We start from the raw sequence: 23,972 nt of genomic DNA on the forward strand, positions 1-23,972 counted from the left end.
GGCTGTGAAGGCCCAATAACTATGGACCTTCCCACCCTGAGAATACCAGACCACAGCTGTCCGCTTTACCTTGGCTGGTGATCCAATTTGGGGGGGACCCTACTTTTATTGTGTAATTATTAATATTTATAAAATAATTATAAAAAAGAGCCTGAGGGGACCTCCACATTGGATCCCCAACCACGGTAAAGCTGCCAGCTGTGGTTTTCAGGCTACAGCTGTCTGCTTTACCCTAGCTGGCTATCAAAAATGGGGGGACCCAACGTCATTTTTTTTTTGTAACTATTTTTTAAATAGAAAAAATTAATGGGCTTCCCTGTATTTTGATTGCCAACCAAGGTAACGGCAGGCAGATGGGGGTGGCAACCCATAGCTGTCTGCTTTATCTGCGCTGAGAATCAAAAATACCGCGGAGCGCTACGTAATTTTTTTAAAGATTTATTTTTACAGCACTGTGATGTCCAGCAATCAAAATACAGGGAAGCCCATTTTAGTTTTAGTTATTTAAATAAATAATTAAAAAAAATATATATGGGCTCCCGCTGCATTTTTTGTATTGCTAGCTAAGGGTAATCCAAGCAGCTACTGGCTGCTAACCCCCACTGCTTGGTGTTACCTTCACTGGCAATGGAAAATCCAGGGAAGCATTTTTATTTTTTTTGCCAAAAAACTACAAAAAAAGGACGTGAGCTTCGCCATTTTTTTGTATGCTAGCCAGGTATAGCAGGCAGGTGCTGGAAGAGTTGGATACAGCGCCAGAAGATGGCGCTTCTATGAAAATGCCATTTTCTGAGGCGACTGCAGACTGCAATTCGCAGCAGTGGGGCCCAGAAAGCTCAGGCCAACCTGTGCTGCGGATTCTAATCTCCAGCTGCCTAGTTGTACCTGGCTGGACACAAAAATGGGGCGAAGCCTACGTCATTTGTTTTCTAATTATTTCATGAAATTCATGAAATAATAAAAAAAGGGCTTCCCTTTATTTTTGGTTCCCAGCCGGGTACAAATAGGCAACTGGGGGTTGGGGGCAGCCGTACCTGCCTGCTGTACCTGGCTAGCATACAAAAATATGGCGAAGCCCACATAATTTTTTCAGGGGGCAAAAAACTTCTGCATACAGTCCTGGATGGAGTATGCTGAGCCTTGTAGTTCTGCAGCTGCTGTATGTCTGTATGGAGAAGAGCAGACAGCAGCTGCAGAACTACAAGGCTCAGCATACTCCATCCAGGACTGTATGCAGAATTTTTTTGCCCACCAAAAAAATGACGTGGGCTTCGCCATATTTTTGTATGCTAGCCAGGTACAGCAGGCAGCCACGGGCTGCCTCCAACCCCCAGTTGCCTATTTGTACCCGGCTGGGAACCAAAAATATAGGGAAGCCCGTTTTTTTTTAATTATTTCACTTATTTCATGAAATAATTAAAAAACAAATGACGTGGGCTTCACCCCATTTTTGTGTCCAGCCGGGTACAACTAGGCAGCTGGGGATTGGAATCCGCAGCACAGGTTAGCCCGAGGTTTCTGGGCGCCTCTGCTGCGGATTTCAGTCCGCAGCCGTCCCAGAAAATGGAGCTCTCATAGAAGCGCCATCATCTGGCGCTGTATCCAACTCTTCCAACAGCCCTGGAGCCGGGTGGCTTGTTGGGTAATCATGAGTTAATACTGGCTTTGTTTTACTAGCCAGTATTAAGCCAGAGATTCTTAATGTCAGGCACGTTTGACCCGGCCATTAAGAATCTCCAATAAAGGGTTAAAAAAAAAACACCACACAGAGAAAAAATACTTTAATAGAAATAAATACACAGACACATTAGAGACTCCATCTTTATTACCCCCTGTCAGCCCTCCACGATCCTGCTCTTCTGTCTTCTTTCTTTCTAGTGTAGTAGTAGTGACGATTGTAGTGAGGATGAGGTGCACCAGCCCATCACTTGGGGCTGGGGAACCTCATCCTCAGTACAATCCTCACTAGTGTAGTAGTAGTAGTGACGATTGTAGTGAGGATAAGGTTCACCAGCTCATCACTTGGGGCTGGGGAACCTCATCCTCAGTACAATCCTCACTAGTGTAGTAGTAGTGACGATTGTAGTGAGGATGAGGTTCACCAGATCATCACTTGGGGCTGAGGAACCTCATCCTCAGTACAATCCTCACTACAATCGGGAAGCAGCGTGCAGCCTTCACTCCGTGAGTGATCAGTGCTGGCTGTCAGCGGTAACGCTGACAGACGCGTTACCATAGCAACGGTGCTCTCTGAGCCGCAGTTAGCGGTGACGTCACCGCTAACTGCGTTGCTATGGCAACGGTGATCTCCGTTAATGACCGGCTGTGTCAGCCGGTCCCTAACGGAACGGGGAGTCGACCGTGTGCTAGAGCATGTCGCCGGTACACGGCGATACACATATGTGCACCGTGTACCGGAGAGATGCACTCGCAGGTCCTACATGACGTGTCATAGTCATGTGACCAGTCTGTAGCCAATGAGATAATAGCCACGTGACTGGTCACATGGCTATTTTGACGTCACGATAGGTCCTGCATCTCTGCTGGCAGTGCCGTCACCGGGAGGATTCAGCGATCATCGGATGGAATAGCGGCAGGAGACAGAGTGCAGAAGGGATCGCGAGGACCGGTAAGTGTTATGGCACTGTTTATTAACTGTTTGTGTACATTTATAATGCATTTTTATGTGTTTGTGATTGCCTCCCATTATAGCCTATTGGCTCGAGTTCGGTTCGTCGAGCCGAACTCGAACGGGACGTCCGTTCGTCGAACCGACCTCGAGCCGAACCGGGACCGGTTCGCTCATCTCTAGTTATGTGTCTGCGTTATGTGTCTGCGTTATGTGTCTGCGTTATGTGTCTGCGTTATGTGTCTGCGTTATGTGTCTGCGTTATGTGTCTGCGTTATGTGTCTGCGTTATGTGTTTGGTATTGTCCTCAAGTAAGTAACACTGCAGCTATCCTGAATTGTATGTGTGGTAGCAGATCTGCCGTAGGCTTTAGCTTCACTTTCAGTTTTTTCCTATTTGTCTGAATTAGTTTAAAGTATAATTTGGTGACTGGTAGACGTTAGAGTTGTCTGTGCTAATGATATTAATGGCGTGTCCTAAGGACAGATAATCATTATCAAATGAGTAGGGGCCTTAAACCCCCCACCCCCACTGATCAGCCGTTTTCAGCACCGACACTGGCCAGATGATAACACTTTATGCAGCTGAACAGTACCGTTGTTTACTGTGTAGTGTCCAGAACTGCAGCTCAGCTCCTGTTCAGTTGCATAGGAGCCAAACTGCAGATTTCAGCAGTGACCGCTATACAGTGAGCAGAACTATATTGAAAAGGGAGCATTTACACCCGGCCACCAGGGCTGATAATAGTGCCAGATGTCAGACTTTCCACCGATTTTGATATTGATGGTTGATATATCTTGTGCCATCAGAATCATTAGCCCTGTTGTTAAGATTTGACCAGTACGTAAGCCTTGATATTTATTGTCTGCGTCCTTTATATGCAAACTAAAAGCAACTGCACATGTTGCTAATTGTATTTCTGCCCTTTTATTTTGATAGTTTACATAAGTTTTTAATATATATTATTGATGTCAATGAGATTTGCCAGTTGATGTTATTATAAATGTTAAAGGGAACCTGTCCGGTGCAACATGCACCCAGAACCATGAGCAGTTCGGGTACATATTACTAATCCCTGCCTAACTGTCCCTGTATACACTACCATAGCTAAAGAGATTTTTAGAAAAAGTATTTCTAAAGATCGTTTATTATCTGCTACTGAGACAAGGGACTTAGCCGCAAGGCCGTGGGTTCCCTAGACTAGTCGGCTCCCTTAGTGTGCCCACAGGGGCGTGCTAACAAGCTAACATGCTAATGAATACGCAGTGACGCGCACATACAGTTAGGTCCAGAAATATTTGGACAGTGACACAAGTTTTGTTATTTTAGCTGTTTACAAAAACATGTTCAGAAATACAATTATATATATATATAATATGGGCTGAAAGTGCACACTCCCAGCTGCAATATGAGAGTTTTCACATCCAAATCGGAGAAAGGGTTTAGGAATCATAGCTCTGTAATGCATAGCCTCCTCTTTTTAAAGGGACCAAAAGTAATTGGACAAGGGACTTTAAGGGCTGCAATTAACTCTGAAGGCGTCTCCCTCGTTAACCTGTAATCAATGAAGTAGTTAAAAGGTCTGGGGTTGATTACAGGTGTGTGGTTTTGCATTTGGAAGCTGCTGCTGTGACCAGACAACATGCGGTCTAAGGAACTCTCAATTGAGGTGAAGCAGAACATCCTGAGGCTGAAAAAAAAGAAAAAATCCATCAGAGAGATAGCAGACATGCTTGGAGTAGCAAAATCAACAGTCGGGTACATTCTGAGAGAAAAGGAATTGACTGGTGAGCTTGGGAACTCAAAAAGTCCTGGGCGTCCACGGATGACAACAGTGGTGGATGATCGCCGCATACTTTCTTTGGTGAAGAAGAACCCGTTCACAACATCAATTGAAGTCCAGAACACTCTCAGTGAAGTAGGTGTATCTGTCTCTAAGTCAACAGTAAAGAGAAGACTCCATGAAAGTAAATACAAAGGGTTCACATCTAGATGCAAACCATTCATCAATTCCAAAAATAGACAGGCCAGAGTTAAATTTGCTGAAAAACACCTCATGAAGCCAGCTCAGTTCTGGAAAAGTATTCTATGGACAGATGAGACAAAGATCAACCTGTACCAGAATGATGGGAAGAAAAAAGTTTGGAGAAGAAAGGGAACGGCACATGATCCAAGGCACACCACATCCTCTGTAAAACATGGTGGAGGCAACGTGATGGCATGGGCATGCATGGCTTTCAATGGCACTGGGTTACTTGTGTTTATAGATGACAAAACAGCAGACAAGAGTAGCCGGATGAATTCTGAAGTGTACCGGGATATACTTTCAGCCCAGATTCAGCCAAATGCCGCAAAGTTGATCGGACGGCGCTTCATAGTACAGATGGACAATGACCCCAAGCATACAGCCAAAGCTACCCAGGAGTTCATGAGTGCAAAAAAGTGGAACATTCTGCAATGGCCAAGTCAATCACCAGATCTTAACCCAATTGATCATGCATTTCACTTGCTCAAATCCAGACTTAAGACGGAAAGACCCACAAACAAGCAAGACCTGAAGGCTGCGGCTGTAAAGGCCTGGCAAAGCATTAAGAAGGAGGAAACCCAGCGTTTGGTGATGTCCATGGGTTCCAGACTTAAGGCAGTGATTGCCTCCAAAGGATTCGCAACAAAATATTGAAAATAAAAATATTTTGTTTGGGTTTGGTTTATTTGTCCAATTACTTTTGACCTCCTAAAATGTGGAGTGTTTGTAAAGAAATGTGTACAATTCCTACAATTTCTATCAGATATTTTTGATCAAACCTTCAAATTAAACGTTACAATCTGCACTTGAATTCTGTTGTAGAGGTTTCATTTCAAATCCAATGTGGTGGCATGCAGAGCCCAACTCGCGAAAATTGTGTCACTGTCCAAATATTTCTGGACCTAACTGTACCTCACTGTTCATTGTGGCCGGTGGAGGATGGATGCGCACTGCACATGATTCGGGTTCCCCGGGACTTCCGGTCATGCGCAAGTGTAGCTCACTTAAGCCAGGAAGCTTACTCCCTGCATCAATTTTGTGCACATGATTGGAAGTCCAGGAGACTCCGTATCATGCCCAGTGTGCATCCATCCTCCGTAGGCCGCCATGAAGAGTGAGGTATGTGCGGTGAAGGTGCGCATTCATTAGCATGTTAGTACACCCACAGGGGCGTAGTAACATGCTAAGGGGGCCGGTTAGCCAAGGGAAGTAACGCCCCTGCGACTAGTGGTGGGCCTCATTAGCATATAATAAATGATCTTTGGAAATACTTTTTTTTAAAGATCTGTTTATTCATGCTAGTGTATACAGGGACGGTTAGGCAGGGATTAGCAACATGCATCCAGAACTGCTCGTGTTTCTGGGTGCATATTGCACCTGACAGGTTCCCTTTAAGCGGAGGTAAAGCTTTGACACTTGTACATAATGTTTATTTCTAATCTATAGACTCTTTTAAATACTGTAAATCATATTTCTTCCCCTTCTTATACTGTTATGTAGATTTGACTGTGCAGATCGGCAGTTTCATTCAATTCCAGCCACTTGGCAAGCTCTTATGGATAATCCAAATGATGTGAAGGAACTAATTCCAGAGTTTTTCTATTTCCCAGAGTTCCTTGAAAATAAAAATGGTAAGAAAGAAAAAATGAGCAAAATGATTGCACATGAAAACAGTCCGGTACATCCACCCATCTTTATATTAATGGAGAAAGTCCAACCTTGGGCAGTTGTAGGTTTCTAGATAACATTGGTTTATTAATATTTTTGTCTTTTCAAAATCTTAAAGTCAATTATTAATTAAGATAACGTTTGAAAACTCAGAATACTACATGAATCCTTTCTTTTACGGCACGGAATAGAAGCAGGGAATGGAGATCTGACAGCATTTGTGTTGGTCAAAATAAACTGAAGAAGGGGTGTTCATCCAGCAGCCGCTATATCAAAACAAAAATTCTAAAATGTCACATTTATTAGGATTAACAATAAAAAGTGTGAGCAAATAAAATCATGACAGTGGTCTTTCAGGCGTCTGGACTATGTGTTTCGTTAAAAATGCTTTTAGGCACGATTAAGAGCGGTTTGCTCGAAGCGCGTAGATCAGACGTCTGGACGCCTACTGCCATGTGAGGACTACTTCTACACATTGCATGTGTTCTTTACAAATCATTGCACGTTGCGATGTCTGTATACATTTATGCATAATTATATATGATTTATTAAAGGATTTGACTTGGGAAGATTGCAAATTTCAAAAGATCGAGTAAATGATGTTGTTCTTCCAAAATGGGCCAACAGTCCTGAAGATTTCATCAGAAAGCACAGGAAAGCCTTGGTGGGTGGTTTTGTATTTTGAAAATTCCAACTTAATTGCTTTAGAAAGTTGATATTTACCCATTGTAACCTCTATCACCAGGAGTCAGAATATATTTCTGCCCATCTCCATGAATGGATAGATCTGATTTTTGGTTATAAGCAAAGGGGACCAGCAGCTGTGGAGGCGCTGAATGTTTTCTACTACTGTAGCTATGAAGGTAATTAGTTCTTATTGTATATGTGCACCATTACCAAATATCACTTAAGCTTCATATCTTACTAGTGGCCACCTTTATTTTTAATCATGCTTAAATGTGTTCCCCCCCCCCAAAACCATAGAGTCCCACATTATGTGTGTTGGTTAGAAGTTTTTAAAGGTTTTAAAGTTTCATCACCAGTTGTTTTTTTTTTTTTATTGTGTCAACCAATGCCACCACCTTTCTGAGGACATGTACTGTATTACATAAATGTGTCCATCAAAGCGGGTGACAGATTCCCTTTAAAGCTGTTTAAACAGGTTATCAAGGCTTGGGACTGAAGTGTGCAGTTACTCTGTGACTAGAGACTTGTGAATTCTCACAGAATGCACCGTGTGCTTTGTCAGGATTCACCGGCACTGGGAGCAGATGCTTATGTGATCGGAAGTATGCAATTTCCATACTTCAGGCCACATTCCAACTTGACTTGCTCATTTCACTTGTGTTGAGCAAGGTACGTCTAGTCAGTATGGGATTGCATGTATGCAAATGGGATACTTGGGGTCACGCACCCACTCTTGGCACTGGAGAATCCTGACAGCATGCACACTGCGTGCTGTGAGGAGTCAAGTCTATAGTAACTTAGAATGACTGTAGACTTTAACCCCAAGCCTGGAATTTTTCTATACTATTTTTAATGATTGAAGGCAAAAAGCTAAGTATGTGTACTCTTCCAAAATCAGGGGCTGTGGACTTGGATGCAATTGCAGATGAGAAAGAAAGGAAAGCAATAGAAGGAATGATCAATTATTTTGGACAGACACCATGCCAACTGTTGAAGGTAAAAAAGTAATTCTATCATGTTGAAAATATATTCTAGCTTTTCTATTTTTCTTGTGACCTTTCCATAATATAATATATACATCATTATTACAATGATCTTGTCCTCAGTACTTCCATAATGACAGATCATTGAAAATATAAGACCAGTGGAAATTAAGCAACGGCAGTATCATTTTAATCACATAGCAGATGATCTTGCAACTAGCTGCTTCTGACAGTCTGGAAACTTGAGAAGACAGAAGTCGTTTATTACCGTTTGTTTTCTCCATTGCTGGTGTTATAGTTCTCCTTAAATGCTCTGCAGTGAATAGATACAAATAATGGAAGGAAGAAAAGGATTAATCTCCTGCGCCACCAAACCAGTCCAAATGATGTAGATAACGTGATTTATTGGTCAAGGCGTTTGAAAGCTCTCAGAGACTTCTTCATCAGGACAATTATATACATTTAAAAGGCACATATATATATGGAAGGAAGAAAAGGGTTAATCTCCTGCGCCGCCAAAGCAGTCCCCTAGTTTATTAGAGACATACTAGAGCTGCAGGTTCCAAGCATGGTTCAGCTCATCTCTGCGAGCGATGTGTGGCACAACAAGGAGCTATTTTACCCTGTAACTGGGGCAATTGATGCCCCAGTTACAGAGTGAAAACATGAACAGTAAAGGAAAAAATGTTCCCCAGAGATCTATTATGATCCCAGGTGGACAAATTAAGTAAAAAAAAAAAAACAAACTGTATAAAACATCTGGAAAAAGTAATAAAAAATAAAACTCCTCCACGACAAAATGTATTTTAGTTTTTATATTTAAAACTCTTTTTAATTATTATTATTATGATTATGTATATTTAAAAAATCTCACAATGGGTGTCTACATTACCTATGGAAAAGTTAAACATTGAAATCTTTTTTTTTTTTTTTTTTTTTCTTTATCGTTCCTATGGGAGACCCAGACATTGAGTTTATAGCTTCTGCCTCCGGAGGGGACACAAAGTACTACACTCAAAAGTGTAGCTCCTCCCTCTGAGCTTATACACCCCCTGGAGAACCAGATCTAGCCAGTTTTATCGCTGTGTGTTCAGGAGGCATACATCCACACATGCATTCTCATCTGATTTTTCATTTTTGGAAAGAGTTTGAAGAAAAGCGGGTCCAAGCCTGGACCCTCGGCATGTCCCTTCTCACCCCACTGTGTCGGCGGTGCTGTTAAGGTTGATTTCAAGGCTGGAGCCTTCCATGCCGTGCTCCTTCACCATCCCTCTGGGCTCTGGCTTGAAGTGGGAGCCAGCACGGTTCTCCATGCTTGGCAGGAGACCGGTCTCCATTCGCAGCCCTTCAGGATCCTGCTGGACCGGAGCACTCGCCCCCAGGGACTTGGAACCCTGCGTCTCAGCAAGCTAAGTACCTGAGACGTTTATATATGGGGGTCCCTTGTACTTTATTGTTGGGGAGAGTGTGCTGAGTGTTTTTTGTGACATTTCCGGCGGGTTCTCTGGCTGTCGCCTGAGAACCGCGCCGATGGTGCCTGCGCACCGGCCGCACCGCTCAAATTTAGGCCCCGGCTTCGCCGGAGGCCTACTTTTGGTTTCACTGCCCTCGCATGTCATTCATGCAGAGGGACAGTGCGGCTCCGCCCAGCGGCCGTTCTACACAGGGGAGAGACACTCCTCACTGAGTTCATGTCTCCTCCCCTGTAGGTCTCTATGGCCCTCCAGATCCAGCTCTCAGAGTGAGTCCCGCCCCCTCTCTTCACTCCGGCACCATTTTCTCAGCGTTCTTCCCTGCGATCAGCGCTGGCTGCAGCATCCCTGCTGAGGTGCTTGGGAGTCCGGGCTTTGGGATCTGGAGGGCACACAAACCGCTCCAGCGGTCTGGTAAGCCACAACCTCCGGTTGTGGACCTTCTGTATATACTCTCTGGTGGTCATTCTGGCTGAGCCCCCACTTCAGCAGCATGTCTCACACGAGGAGCAAGGCTCCAAAGCTGTATTCAGTATGCACTTCATGTAAGCTCCTACTGCCTGAACTGAGCACCTATCCACATTGTGATGCCTGCTCTAACCTGACGATGCCTCAGCCTGGAATCGCCCCCCCCCAGTGGTCTCTCAGGCTGCTCCGGTCCCTGTGGCTGAACCCCCAGCTTGGGTAGAATCCTTTTCTAGGTCTATCTCCCAGTCTTTTGCCGACTCCATGGGACAGCTGTCCAGGACTTTGCTGAACATGCATCAGCCCCCTTCACAGGGTGCCTCTGCTGCTAGGGCTCTCTCAGGACCGGAGCTCACAGAGGATTCATCATCTGGTCCCAGACCCCGTCCTCCTAAAAGGAGACGTAGGGCTCCCTCTCCTTCCTCGTCCCGCAGCTCTGATTCAGGAGCTGACTCGCAGGACGAGGAGGATGCCTTTACAGGGGGCTCGGAGGCTAACTCCATGTGCCCCATTGATCTGTCCGAAAGTGACTCAGATGTTAGTGATTTGATTGCATTTATTAATTCTGTACTGGATCTCAATCCGCCAGTATCAGAGGAGCAACCCTCTCTGGCAGAAAAGCACCAGTTTACCTCGCCTAAGAGGACAAAGAGTGTGTTCTTTAACCACTCCAGTTTTCAGGCCGCTGTGTCCAAGCCTAGGGCCTGTCCTGACAAACGCTTCCCAAAGCGTGGTTCTGATGACCGGTTTCCATTTCCACCTGAGGTGGTCAAGGAGTGGGCTCATTCACCAAAGGTAGACCCTCAGGTGTCTAGGCTATCAGCCCGGACTGTTGTATCAGTGGCTGATGGCACCTCTCTTAAGGATTCCACTGACCGCCAGGTCGACCTTCTGGCCAAATCTGTATATGAGGCGGCAGGGGCTTCGTTCTCCCCAACTTTTGCAGCAGTGTGGGCTCTCAAAGCCATCTCTGCTTCTCTAGAGAAGATGCATTCCCTCGCCAGGGAATCTATGCCCGAAATGGTTGCTTTAACTTCCCAAGCTTCAGCTTTTTCATCCTATGCCATGTCTGCCATGCTGGAGGCTTCTCACCGCACTGCGGTGGCTTCGGCTAATTCCCTCGCTATCCGCAGGGTCCTGTGGCTTCGAGAGTGGAAGGCAGATGCTTCCTCGAAGAAGTTCCTTGCTGGACTCCCTTTTGCTGGGTCCAGGCTGTTCGGTGAACAGCTGGATGAAATTATTAAGGAGGCTACTGGCGGGAAGAGTACTTCCATGCCACAAACCAAAACCAGGAAACCTGTCCAGGGTAGGAATCAGTCGAGGTTTCGTTCCTTTCGTTCCTCCAACTGGTAGTCCTCTAAGCCCTCGGCCTCGTCCACTAACTCAGCCAAGGACCAAAAATCCAGCTGGCGCACAAAAGCGCGTCCACAGAAGACCGCAGGAGCTGCTGCCACTAAGGCAGCCTCCTCTTGACTATCTGTCCGCGCCAGCAACGTCCTTAGTCGGTGGCAGGCTCTCTCCCACTTTGGCGACGTGTGGTTTCAACACGTCTCCGATCAGTGGGTGCGGGATATCATCTCCCACGGCTACAGGATAGAATTCTCTTCCAGCCCGCCAAACAGATTTTTTCTGTCAACTCCCCCCTGCTCCAAGGCCGCCGCCTTCTCTCAGGCCATGGCATCCTTGCAGGCCAACGGAGTAATTGTACCGGTTCCCGTCCGGGAACGGTTCAGAGGTTTCTACTCAAATCTCTTCCTAGTTCCCAAAAAGGACGGTTCCTTCCGGCCCATCCTGGATCTCAAGCTTCTCAACAAGCATGTTCAGGTGCGGCATTTTCGCATGGAGTCTCTGCGATCAGTCATTGCCTCAATGACCCAAGGGGATTTCCTGGCATCCATCGACATCAGAGATGCCTATCTGCACGTGCCAATTGCAGTTTCACACCAGCGTTGGCTACGTTTTGCAATCGGAGAGGAACATTTCCAATTCGTGGCTCTCCCCTTCGGTTAGCCACGGCCCCTCGGGTAGTCACCAAGGTCATTGCAGCAGTGGTTGCGGTTCTGCACCTCCAGGGGTTGGCAGTGATTCCTTACCTGGACGACCTTCTAGTCAAGGCTTCATCCAGCGCAGACTGTCAGCGGAGTGTCTCGCTCACTCTCGCCACTCTAGCCCAATTCGGGTGGCTTGTCAATCTGCCCAAATCCACTCTGACTCCGACCCAGAGGCTCACGTACCTAGGGATGCAGTTCGAGACTCTGCCGGCACTTGTGAAGCTGCCCTTAGTCAAACAGCAGTCCCTCCAACTGGCGGTGCGCTCTCTGCTGAGGCCCCGCCGTTATTCCATCAGGCACCTGATGCAGGTGCTGGGTCAGATGGTGGCGTCAATGGAGGCTGTTCCCTTTGCCCAGTTCCATCTGCGTCCTCTGCAGCTGGACATTCTCCGCTGTTGGGACAAGCGGCCTTCCTCCTTGCACAGGCTAGTGGCTCTGTCGCCACAGACCAGCAGCTCTCTTCAGTGGTGGCTTCGGCCCCTCTCTCTGTCTCAGGGGCGCTCCTTCCTGGCACCGTCCTGGGTGATCCTCACCACGGATGCCAGTCTATCCGGCTGGGGAGCGGTATGTTTCCACCACCGAGCGCAGGGCACTTGGACTCCGTCCGAGTCAGCCCTCTCGATCAATGTGCTGGAAACCAGAGCTGTGCTTCTAGCTCTCCTAGCCTTTCACCACCTGTTGGCGGGCAAGCACATCCGAGTCCAGTCAGACAACGCGACAGCGGTTGCCTACATCAATCACCAAGGCGGGACACGCAGCCGTCTGGCAATGTTGGAGGTTCAACGCATCCTTCAATGGACGGAGGACTCCAAGTCCACCATATCCGCAGTCCACATTCCAGGCGTGGAAAACTGGGAAGCAGATTATCTCAGCCGTCAAACCGTGGACAGTGGCGAGTGGTCCCTGCATCCGGCAGTGTTTCAGTCAATCTGCCGCAAGTGGGGCACTCCGGAAGTGGACCTAATGGCATCCCGTCACAACAACAAGGTTCCGGTTTACGTGGCTCGCTCCCATGATCCTCAGGCCTTTGCAGCGGACGCTCTGGTTCAAGACTGGTCCCAGTTTCGTCTGTCCTACGTGTTTCCCCCTCTAGCTCTCTTGCCCAGAGTTCTGCGCAAGATCAGAATGGAGGGCCGTCGAGTCATCCTCATTGCTCCGGACTGGCCCAGGCGAGCTTGGTACCCAGACCTGCTCCATCTGTCCGTAGAGGTGCCGTGGCATCTTCCGGACCGTCCAGACCTTCTCTCACAAGGTCCGTTTTTCCGCCAGAATTCTGCGGCTCTCAGGTTGACGGCGTGGCTCTTGAGTCCTGGATCTTGACGGCTTCTGGTATCCCCCCTGAAGTCATCTCCACTATGACTGGGGCCCGTAAGTCTTCCTCTGCCAAGATCTATCACAGTACTTGGAAGATTTTCCTGTCCTGGTGTCGCTCTTCCGGCCATTCTCCTTGGCCTTTTTCTTTGCCGACCCTTCTGTCTTTTCTACAGTCCGGTCTGCAGCTAGGACTATCCCTCAACTCTCTCAAGGGACAAGTCTCAGCTTTGTCACTTCTGTTCCAGCGGCGTATCGCCCGGCTGGCTCAGGTCCGCACCTTCATGCAAGGTGCGTCTCATATCATCCCGCCTTACCGGCGGCCCTTGGATCCCTGGGACCTCAATTTGGTTCTCACGGTTTTGCAGAAACCCCCCTTTGAGCCTCTTAGGGAGGTTTCTTTGTTTCGTCTTTCACAGAAGGTGGTCTTTCTAGTGGCCATAACTTCCCTCAGGAGAGTCTCTGATTTAGCTGCGCTCTCTTCGGAGTCACCTTTTTTGGTTTTTCATCAAGACAAGGTGGTTCTCCGTCCGACTCCGGACTTTCTCCCTAAGGTGGTTTCTCCTTTCCACCTTAGCCAGGACATTACCCTACCTTCCTTTTGTCCGGCTCCTGTTCATCGCTTTGAAAAAGCGTTGCATACTCTGGATCTGGTGCGGGCGCTCCGGATCTATGTGTCTCGCACTGCTGCTCTTAGGCGGTGCACCTCTCTTTTTGTGCTAACCACAGGTCGGCGTAAGGGCCTCTCTGCTTCTAAGCCGACCTTAGCCCGTTGGATTAGGTCAACCATTTTGGATGCCTACCAGTGTTCTCAGGTGCCTCTCCCGCCGGGGATCAAGGCACACTCGACCAGAGCTGTCGGTGCCTCTTGGGCTTTCAGGCACCAGGCTATGGCTCAGCAAGTCTGTCAGGCTGCCACTTGGACTAGCCTGCATACCTTTTCAAAGCACTACCAAGTGCATGCTCATGCTTCGGCAGATGCGAGCTTGGGCAGACGCATCCTTCAGGCGGCTGTCGCCCACTTGTGAAGTTAGGCTCCGCCTACTTCTCAGTTTTTCTGTTTATTCCCACCCATGGACTGCTTTGAGACGTCCCAATGTCTGGGTCTCCCATAGGAACGATAAAAAGAGAATTTTGTTTACTTACCGTAAATTCTTTTTCTTATAGTTCCGTATTGGGAGACCCAGCACCCTCCCTGTTGCCTGTTGGCAGTTTCTTGTTCCGCGTGTTATCACCGGCTGTTGTCGTAGACAGAGGCTCCGGTTGTTCCGGTTCTTGCTCTGTTTTTACTTGTGGGTGGCTATTCTCCTTCAGCTTTTGCACTAAACTGGCTAGATCTGGTTCTCCAGGGGGTGTATAAGCTCAGAGGGAGGAGCTACACTTTTTAGTGTAGTACTTTGTGTGTCCTCCGGAGGCAGAAGCTTATACACCCAATGTCTGGGTCTCCCAATACGGAACTATAAGAAAAAGAATTTACGGTAAGTAAACAAAATTCTCTTTTTTTCCCCCTATATTTTTTGTAGCAAAGAAAAATCATAAAACCTACACTCTGTCCCCCCCCAAAAAAAATCGCTAGAAAAAAATTACAATTTGTTCTGCATTAAATAGGTCGTCATACAGCCACATCAGTGAAAAAACAAAAAAATTGTGGTTGACCATTTTTTTTTTCTTTTTTTCCTTTCCTGTTTTAGGCAGTCATTCAGGGATAGTCACTAAGGGGTTAACAAAGCGCAGGAAAACATTAAAGCATAGTGAACCTGGATGATATATTATTTTTTCCCAATTAACCAAGAATAATTATAATACCGTATATGCCGGCGTATAAGACGACTGGGCGTATAAGACGACCCCCAACTTCTGCCCTAAAAATATAGAATTTGGGATATACTCACTGTATAAGACTACCCCGCTCCCAAATGAAAAAAAGTCTGCTTTGATTGCAACATGTTAATTTTAACTCCGCGAGAGCCGTACAATATGTTTTTAAAGGGCCATTGACCGATCAATCGCTCCAATGTTCACTTAGTACAGCAAGGAATGCTCCTCCCTGCTGTATAAAGCCACAACTGGACTGAAACAATGGTACTACACTCTGCTACAAACAGACACACACAACTTTGCTACAAACAGACAAACACACACAACTCTGCTACAAACAGACAAACACACACAACTCTGCTACAAACAGACAAACACACACAACTCTGCTACATGCAGACAAACACACACAACTCTGCTACATGCAGACAAACACACACAACTCTGCTACATACAGACAAACACATACAACTCTGCTACATACAGACAAACACATACAACTCTGCTACATACAGACAAACACATACAACTCTGCTACATACAGACAAACACGTACAACTCTGCTACATACAGACAAACACGTACAACTCTGCTACATACAGACAAACACGTACAACTCTGCTACATACAGACAAACACATACAACTCTGCTACATACAGACAAACACATACAACTCTGCTACATACAGACAAACACATACAACTCTGCTACATACAGACAAACACATACAACTCTGCTACATACAGACAAACACGTACAACTCTGCTACATACAGACAAACACATACAACTCTGCTACATACAGACAAACACATACAACTCTGCTACATACAGACAAATACACACAACTCTGCTGCTCTGTGGGGCCTGCACCCGCGGCTCGGCGGGGGGGGGGATTGGCAGGGCATACATCTGGGGGGTTAGAAGCAGCTCACCGGGGCCCATAATGGGCACAAGTCCCACTGTGTTAGATATCTCCCCCATAGTGCTGCCCATGGCCCCTATATAGATCGCACAAGTCCCCCTGTGTCAGATATCGCCCCCATAGTGCTGCCCATGGCCCCTATATAGATCGCACAAGTCCCCCTGTGTCAGATATCGCCCCCATAGTGCTGCCCATGGCCCCTATAGATCGCACAAGTCCCCCTGAGTCAGATATGGCCCCTAGGCTGCTGCCCAAAGTAAAATAAAACCCTCTTTCCTTATCTCCTGCAGCGCTGAGCTCCCTCCTGTATCCCTCCGTGCTTCTGTTCCTCCACTTCCTGGTTCAGTGCGGTCATGTGATCGGCACAGCAGGCTGAGATCTCTGCCTGATCACAGTGGAAGCAGGGACACAGGGAGAAACGCTGCAGGGGTAAGTAAAGCTTTTTTATTTTAGAATGAGCAGCAGCCTGGGGGCCAAATCTAACACAGGGGGGACATGTGCGATCACACTGGGACGCAGGCTCATATAATATGCACCGCTGCTCCAGCCCCTCACTGCGTGCGATTTCAGCACCATTGGAGATGGACAGCGGCTGTGCATATTATATGAGCGGGTGCAGGAGATCAAAGGATGCAGGCCGCAGCGTTCCCCTGTGCTCCAGAAGAGCTGCTGCCCCCACCTCCCCTGGACCCTGCAGTGTACATACACACCCCCCCCCCCCCCGTATATCCGGCGTATAAGACGACCCCCCACTGTAGCCATTATTTTAAGGGGGTAAAAAGTCGTCTTATACGCCAGTATATACGGTACTTGTTTGAAGAACTCTGTCCTAAGTTTAGGTCCAAACCTTGTGCTAAGTTTCCACTGCCCATAATCCAAGGTTTTGGTGAACTGTTAATCACTCTCCTTGTCTTTGCCATGTGTGCACCCTCATCAGGCAACGTCATAATTAGTGGGATCAGCTCATTTTGTATCAATAAAAAATGTTCCAAAATATTATCCAGGAACCTCATCCAACTCGGCTATCTGCAGAAGAAGCTTTACTGAAACAGACCAAACTGGACAGTGGAACGCTGAACTTATTCCAAAACCTCACAGAGCTAAAGTCGTTCTTCATAAAGGTAAAGTGAGGAACAGATGAAGCATAAAATAGCAGTACAGTAACAAAAAAAATGACATAGCTATTATAGACATCCATCGTATGTGTATTTATACTGTAATGGTAATGAAACGTGCTTTTTTAACGTTTTTCTTTTTTCATTTTTTTTAAGGGTATTAGCGATGAAATTCCTATGGTTAAAGCTATCGTCCCAAAGAGTCAGTTACGTTCCTTTATATCTCAGGGAAGCCCAGAAACATTGGTGAGTTAAAAAAAAAATGAAATGGCCTATAGCTAAATGGGGAGTTACACGTCACCTGGAAGTACCATGAGCCATGAAAAAGTGGAGCTGTCAGTTTTGTATTTATTGTGAATCAGTCACCAGGTTTATGTATAACTTTAGCAAGAAATCAAGTAAGTGACCCGGCATTGGCATCATGGCCTCTGTCCTTACCTTATTCTGGCTCAGGGCATGATAAACCAGGTGACCGTTTTCCTTTATACATTAGTCCCAAAAATCCAATTTTGCTTCCAGGAGTCTTATGCTTCACAGGAATAGGTTTGTTATACTTCTTTCTATGGAAAGTGTTATCTACATATATAATTGCCTTATTCTGTCTGTCTGTCTGTCTTGCTCCATAATTGTGTCGTTACAGTGACAGTGTCGTTACAGTGACAACTGTCGGATTGGCCGCTGGGCTCGGCCTGGCCGCGCCCCCCCACGGATTGCCCCCCCCCCACGGATTGGCCGCTCGCCCCGGCCCTCCGCACGCATCGCCAGCTCGGCCACGCCCCTTCCCCCGAATTCAAACGAAGCCCCGACTCCCAGGTGACTGCTGCAGTGCCTCCCAGGAGTCCACACCGGCAACCCAGCCCAGACATAACCTTGCGATGCTGGGATCGTGACGGAGCCGGTGTACGCTGGTAACCATGATACACATCGGGTAACTATAGGAAGCGCTTCCCTTACTTACCTGATGTGTATCATGGTTACCAGCGTACACTGGCTCCCGGTACACATGTGCAGGGAGCCGGCATACGCTGACGCCTCGCCTGCTCGGCCCCGCCTCGGCACACGCCGGACCGCTCGGTCCCGCCCCCAGCACACGTTGGCCCGCTCAGCCCCACCCCCCGGCAACCCGCTCGGCCCCGCACCCGGCGACCCGCTCGGCCCCGCCACCCGGCATATGTTGGCCCGCTCGGCCCTGCCCCGGCATACGTTGGGCATCTATACACCTCCCCCCCCAGAACTACTCCTCCCATTATACTCCTCTTTCCCCAGGACCACTCCTCCCATTATACTCCTCTTTCCCCAGGACCACTGCTCCCATTATACTCCTCTTTCCCCAGGACTACTCCTCCTATTATAGTCCTCCTATTATACTCCTCTCTGAGTATAATAGGAGGACTATTATAGCATGGGGGATGGAGCACGATGGGGGGTGTGCAGCATGGGGGATGAAGCACGATGGAAGGTGTGCAGCATGGGGGATGGAGCACGATGGGGGGTGCGCAGCATGGAGGATAGCGCACGATGGGGGGTGTGCAGCATGGGGGATGGAGCACGATGGGGGGTGCACAGCATAGGGGATGGAGCACGATAGGGGGTGCGCAGCATGGGGGATGGAGCACGATGGGGGGTACGCAGCATGGGGGATGGAGCACGATGGGGGGTGCGCAGCATGGGGTATGTAGCACGATAGGGGGTGCGCAGCATAGGTGATGGAGCACGATAGGGGGTGCGCAGCATGGGGGATGGAGCACGATGGGGGGTGCGCAGCATGGGGGATGGAGCACGATAGGGGGTGTGCAGCATGGGGGATGGAGCACGATGGTGGGTGCGCAGCATGGGGGATGGAGCACGATGGTGAGTGCGCAGCATGGGGGAAGGAGCACGATGGGGGATGCGCAGCATGGGGGAAGGAGCACGATGGGGGGTGCGCAGCATTGTGGTTGGAGCACGATGGGGGTGCACACCTCCCCCCAAAACACACACCCACCGCCACACGTGCACCGCACAACATACCACACCCAGTGCACACACTGGGAACCACAAACACCGCCCTACACAGACACCCACACACACACAGACAACCGCCGCACACACACAACACCCAACACACAAACACCGCGGCATACACAAATATACGCACATACCGCACAACACACACATTGCACAAAAGATACCTCCCCCCAAAACACACACACGCACCCTACACCCACACCCACACAAACTGCGCAATACACACAGCACCACACACAGACAACGCTGCAGACACACAGCGCTCCACAAACAACTCAAGAGACACAACGCAACACACAAACACCGCTCTCACACCCCCCCACACCCAGATAACACCCAGAACATTTACAGCGCCCTACACAACACTTGGCAACTGCACACAACAACATCTATATATATAACAAAAATCATACATTAACTACACAATACGTAAATTCTAGAATACCCGATGCGTTAGGATCGGGCCACCTTCTAGTAATATATAATCTTGTGTGTTTGTGTTAGACAAATTACATCTTAAAGTGACTCTATTTCTAATCGTTCTCTGCTAGAGTTGCATTTGCCATAGCTGGAGCACAAAAGTATTCTAATCCAGAGTTTGGCAGAGGAAGAGAAAAGACTATGCCGCAAATGATCACTTATGTCAGGACAATGACTGGGGGTTATCTTGCTAATAAGGTCCACGTCACACTCAATTAAACATGGTTAGGGGACACATTTTAATTTTACAAAATGTTCTGGTTGGAAAACTCTAAAATCTTCTCCTGCTGCTGCAGTCTGAGACTGAGAGGAGCCCAACTATGGCTAAAAAGTTTTACCTGAAAGCTAATCAAGTGACAGCATGACTAGTCAAAGCCTCAGATACACTTTAGACTAATGTCGGCCAAACGCACTGATATTGATGGGTTTACCTGACGATCTATGGGGTTCTGGATGACTAATGCTAAGGGAAGATATCAATCACGCATGTCCAATTTCAGACTGCCAATTGCATTGTTCTCGTAGAGAAAACAGGAGCACTCGGTCCAACTATATACTCTTTCTTATAACAATGGGTGATAACTCCTCTTAGGCCCTGTGCGCACTTACCGGATTTTGCCGCGGATTTTCTGCGGATTTGCTGCATGTTTCGCTGCAGAAAATGTTCATAACATCTCTGCAGTGAATCACCAGCAAAACCTATGGGAAAAAAAAAATCCTGTGCGCACTAGGCGGAATTTGAGAGCTGCATGTTTTGCTGCGGGATTCCCGCAGCAAAAACAATTGCATGTCAATTCTTTTCCGCACGTCGCTGCGGGATTTCACTCCATTGACTGCTATGTAATCGTGAAATCCCGCAGGGAATAATGCAGGCAGCAAATTCTGTGCGGTTCACTGCGTTTTCCTGCGTTATTCCCTGCGGTATTTCACGGTTTACCTCCGGTAATGTACATCGCTTGCCTGTGGTTTTGCAGGGAAGTGATGTCATTACAGGAAGAGGAAGCGGAGCAGAGAGTGAACACACACATCACATCACAGACACAGACATCACAGACATAGAACACAGACACATAGAACACACATAGAAAGAAAACGGAAATATAGAAAACAAAACACGTGGGCTCCGCTGTATATTTACCGTCCAGCCGAGGTAAGCACACAGCGGCGGCCCGGTATTCTCAGGCTGGGGAGGGAGAGGGGCAGGGTTAATGTCCCCCGCCTCACTCCCCCTCCCACAGCCAAGAATATCAGCCGCAGCTGCCCCGGGACTGTCGCATGCATTATGCGGCAGTACCGAAGTGTCCCCGGCTCTTCCTGCTGCCGTGTAGCAGTGGCAGTCAGGGTAATACAAGGAGTTAATGGTGGCGGATCACCGCCATTAACTCCAGGCTTGATCATGGCAGCGTCTATGAGACAGCTGACATGATCAACCCGTAAGTAAAGTGAAAAAACACACACACCGAAAAATCCTTTATTTTAAATAAAACACAAACAAGCCTCATTCACCCTTTTATTAACCCCTCCCGAAACAACGCTTCGGCGTAATCCACAGGTCCTGCGCTGCTTACATCCAGCCGCGACTGACACACAGCGCTGAATGAATGCAGCCTCGCAGCGAGACAGCAGAGGTAATTACCGGTCATTTGCCACGGCCGGTAATGTGAACTCACTGCCGACCGTGGGAAATGATGCGATCTGCCTCTATCTATCTAGCTGTCTATCTATCCCTCTATCTATTCTTCTGTCTCTTTATCTATCTATCTATCTACTATCTAAGAAGGAAATGATTTTTTTTTTTTTTTCCAATGTGCTTCATTGCATTGAATAGCTGAAATCTGAGCTGAATCCACTTGCGGTAGTGTTTATTAATAAAGCCCATCATGTGTGCACTGCAATGATTTGAGACCTGCAACCATTCACTTTCCTGTTTGTCTGGTTTAGGTAACAATAAGTCAGAGTCTAGTTATTGGAACCCATGGGTGGCTGCCATACGACAAGAACATTTCAAATTATTTTACCTTTACCAAGGACCAAACTGTATCTAATCAGAAGTAAGTGTAAATTTAGAGATGATTGAGCGCAGTATACATTTTTGTGATCTAGTCCAGCTCAAGGCAAGAGCTTGGTGATTGACCACTAAGTTCAGTAGAGGTGGTGGTTGTGCAAGTATGGAGGGTGTCCTCAGTGCAGGGACTGTAACTAATAGGGGCTCTGATACTGTGAGAAACACAGCAAGAGATGTAAAGTATCCGGAAAATTACATCCATCATAAAGATGAATTATAGAATTAATTGGCTTCAAAATTGAGATGTATTAAGGGTAAATGGAAAAATAATTGGTACACTTTAAAGGTAAACTATAGCTACATGGAGGCATTACGGAGACAAATCATGACCTTAACTCTCATTTTTTAACTCTTCATTTTTAGAACTCAGAGGGTGGTGTCCGGCCCATTCGCTCCAGGACTTGAGATAACGTCAAAACTATTTGCAGTGTCCCATGATGGGAAAGTGTTGTTCAGTGGTGGTCACTGGGATAACAGCATCAGAGTAACTTCATTAGCTAAAGGCAAAGTGATTGGGCAGCACATCCGGCACATGGGTAAGAATCTCACTTGTATACACAGAAAAAGTTATAGAATTTGTGTTTCATTTGGGTCATATCACCCAAAGAAGATAACTTGATTGATATTTTCACAAGTTCCCCCTATAGTTAACTGTATTGTCTGATTAGCCTCAAATAAGAAGTCTAGTTAGGTTTTTTTAAAGGCAGCATCATTTTATAGAGCAGAAAAGATTCTAATACAGTTTTTTGGAAAGAGATTCAGTATAACATGCATTTTACTCACTGAAACCCCTGCTTTTTTTGGGCTTCATAGTCAAGTGGGTGGTTCTAATCGGTGATCGACCGCTATAATTAGAAAGGGAAAGTCGGTCACTCATTAGGACTGCTCCCATGATAATTTATTTCAGAATGAGCTGAGATATTTATGAATAACTTATGGGTTAGACCGGCTCGTTTCTGAAAAACCGTATGTCAGTGTGTTTAACTTGTCCTTCTCTGTAACATTCTCTCTATAGATAGTACAGCATACTCAAGCTGACGACTTCTCTTAAAGCTTATGTTTTAGATTGGTTAACATAGTCTATAAAATATTTGGTCAGCTATCTATTAATATCCATCACTTTGATATGCAAAAGAAAACATGTTTGAACATATTAACCTAATGAGAACCGGTCTGGACAATCATGTTGCCCAAATCTTTGTGTACCATGCATTTCCGTACCAAACCTACACCATCAGTATATTCAGCCTTTCAGAGGGGAGGTGGCCCTACATGCCCGGTAAGTAAACCAATGTGTTCTTTGCTGTTTTCTTTAACTAGCCGATGGACCATTTTCAGGTTTGTTTTAGGTTAGAATTCCATTAATTCCAAGTTAAAAAAAAGCGATCACTAATGACTCTCCAGATATATAGATGGATGGATAGATAGATTAGATAGGTATAATGTAGATTATTTTTTTTAAGCCAGTGGTACAGTAACATAGTAAATCTTTATTTCTCTTGTTTCTTGAACAATCCCCTCCTACCCAATGCAGACATTGTGACCTGCCTAGCCACTGATTATTGTTGCATCAATCTAATTTCTGGATCTCGGGACAGAACCTGCATGATTTGGCAGATCTCACAACAGGTTGGTGATTGGTTTTATTCTATAGTATTACTTTTGTATTGCTCATGTCTGAAAGCACCTTTTTAAAATGAACCTATCACTCTTTAAATGATGCCCCACTGGCAGCATGAATCAGCGAAGATCCAGCACCGACGTAATAAAAAGATTCTTCATTCAAAATTAATAAAAAAGATTATTCCAACCAAGTGCAAGATAAATTTACGCTTGACGCGTTTCGGAGAAGGTAGACTCCTTATTCATAAGCAACATGTTACTTATGAATGGAGTCTTCCTTCTCCGAAACGCATCAAGCGTAAATTTATCTTGCACTTGGTTGGAATAATCTTTTTTATTAATTTTGAATAAAGAATCTTTTTATTACGTTGGTGCTGGATCTTCTCTCCTCCCCTTCTTCTCTTAATGTGACTGATTATTCAGCTGTGGTAGCCAAACCACTTGTTTCATGCACCGGACCAGAGGTTTGAGAGACTTGCCTTGGAGTGGTGAGCTGAATGATATTCCTTATTAGCATGAATCAGAGTCTGGCAGCACAATCGCAGACAGGTATATTTTTCTCTGAAATGGAGTGTTTATATAGTTAGTAGTTCTGGTCGGGGACCATAGGTAGAGACGAGACTAGTCCAGCACTGCCGCAAGCTGAC

At 46.7% G+C, this 23,972-nt stretch overlaps 1 protein-coding gene across 3 annotated transcripts in view; it reads left to right on the forward strand.

Annotated features, from left to right (window-relative positions):
• Positions 1 to 23,972, forward strand: part of NBEAL1 (neurobeachin like 1) — a 283,360-nt gene that overhangs the window by 217,482 nt on the left and 41,906 nt on the right. For all 3 annotated transcript variants that reach the window (XM_075317649.1, XM_075317650.1, XM_075317651.1), the window contains 9 exons: positions 6,156 to 6,286; positions 6,878 to 6,987; positions 7,069 to 7,186; positions 7,909 to 8,006; positions 17,040 to 17,156; positions 17,307 to 17,396; positions 21,579 to 21,688; positions 22,066 to 22,238; positions 23,237 to 23,331. In XM_075317649.1, coding sequence (XP_075173764.1) covers positions 6,156 to 6,286; positions 6,878 to 6,987; positions 7,069 to 7,186; positions 7,909 to 8,006; positions 17,040 to 17,156; positions 17,307 to 17,396; positions 21,579 to 21,688; positions 22,066 to 22,238; positions 23,237 to 23,331 — 1,042 coding nt within the window. The remainder of the gene's footprint in view (positions 1 to 6,155; positions 6,287 to 6,877; positions 6,988 to 7,068; positions 7,187 to 7,908; positions 8,007 to 17,039; positions 17,157 to 17,306; positions 17,397 to 21,578; positions 21,689 to 22,065; positions 22,239 to 23,236; positions 23,332 to 23,972) is intronic.

This window comes from Anomaloglossus baeobatrachus, chromosome 7 (assembly GCF_048569485.1).
Source record: "Anomaloglossus baeobatrachus isolate aAnoBae1 chromosome 7, aAnoBae1.hap1, whole genome shotgun sequence".
NCBI lineage: Eukaryota > Metazoa > Chordata > Amphibia > Anura > Aromobatidae > Anomaloglossus > Anomaloglossus baeobatrachus.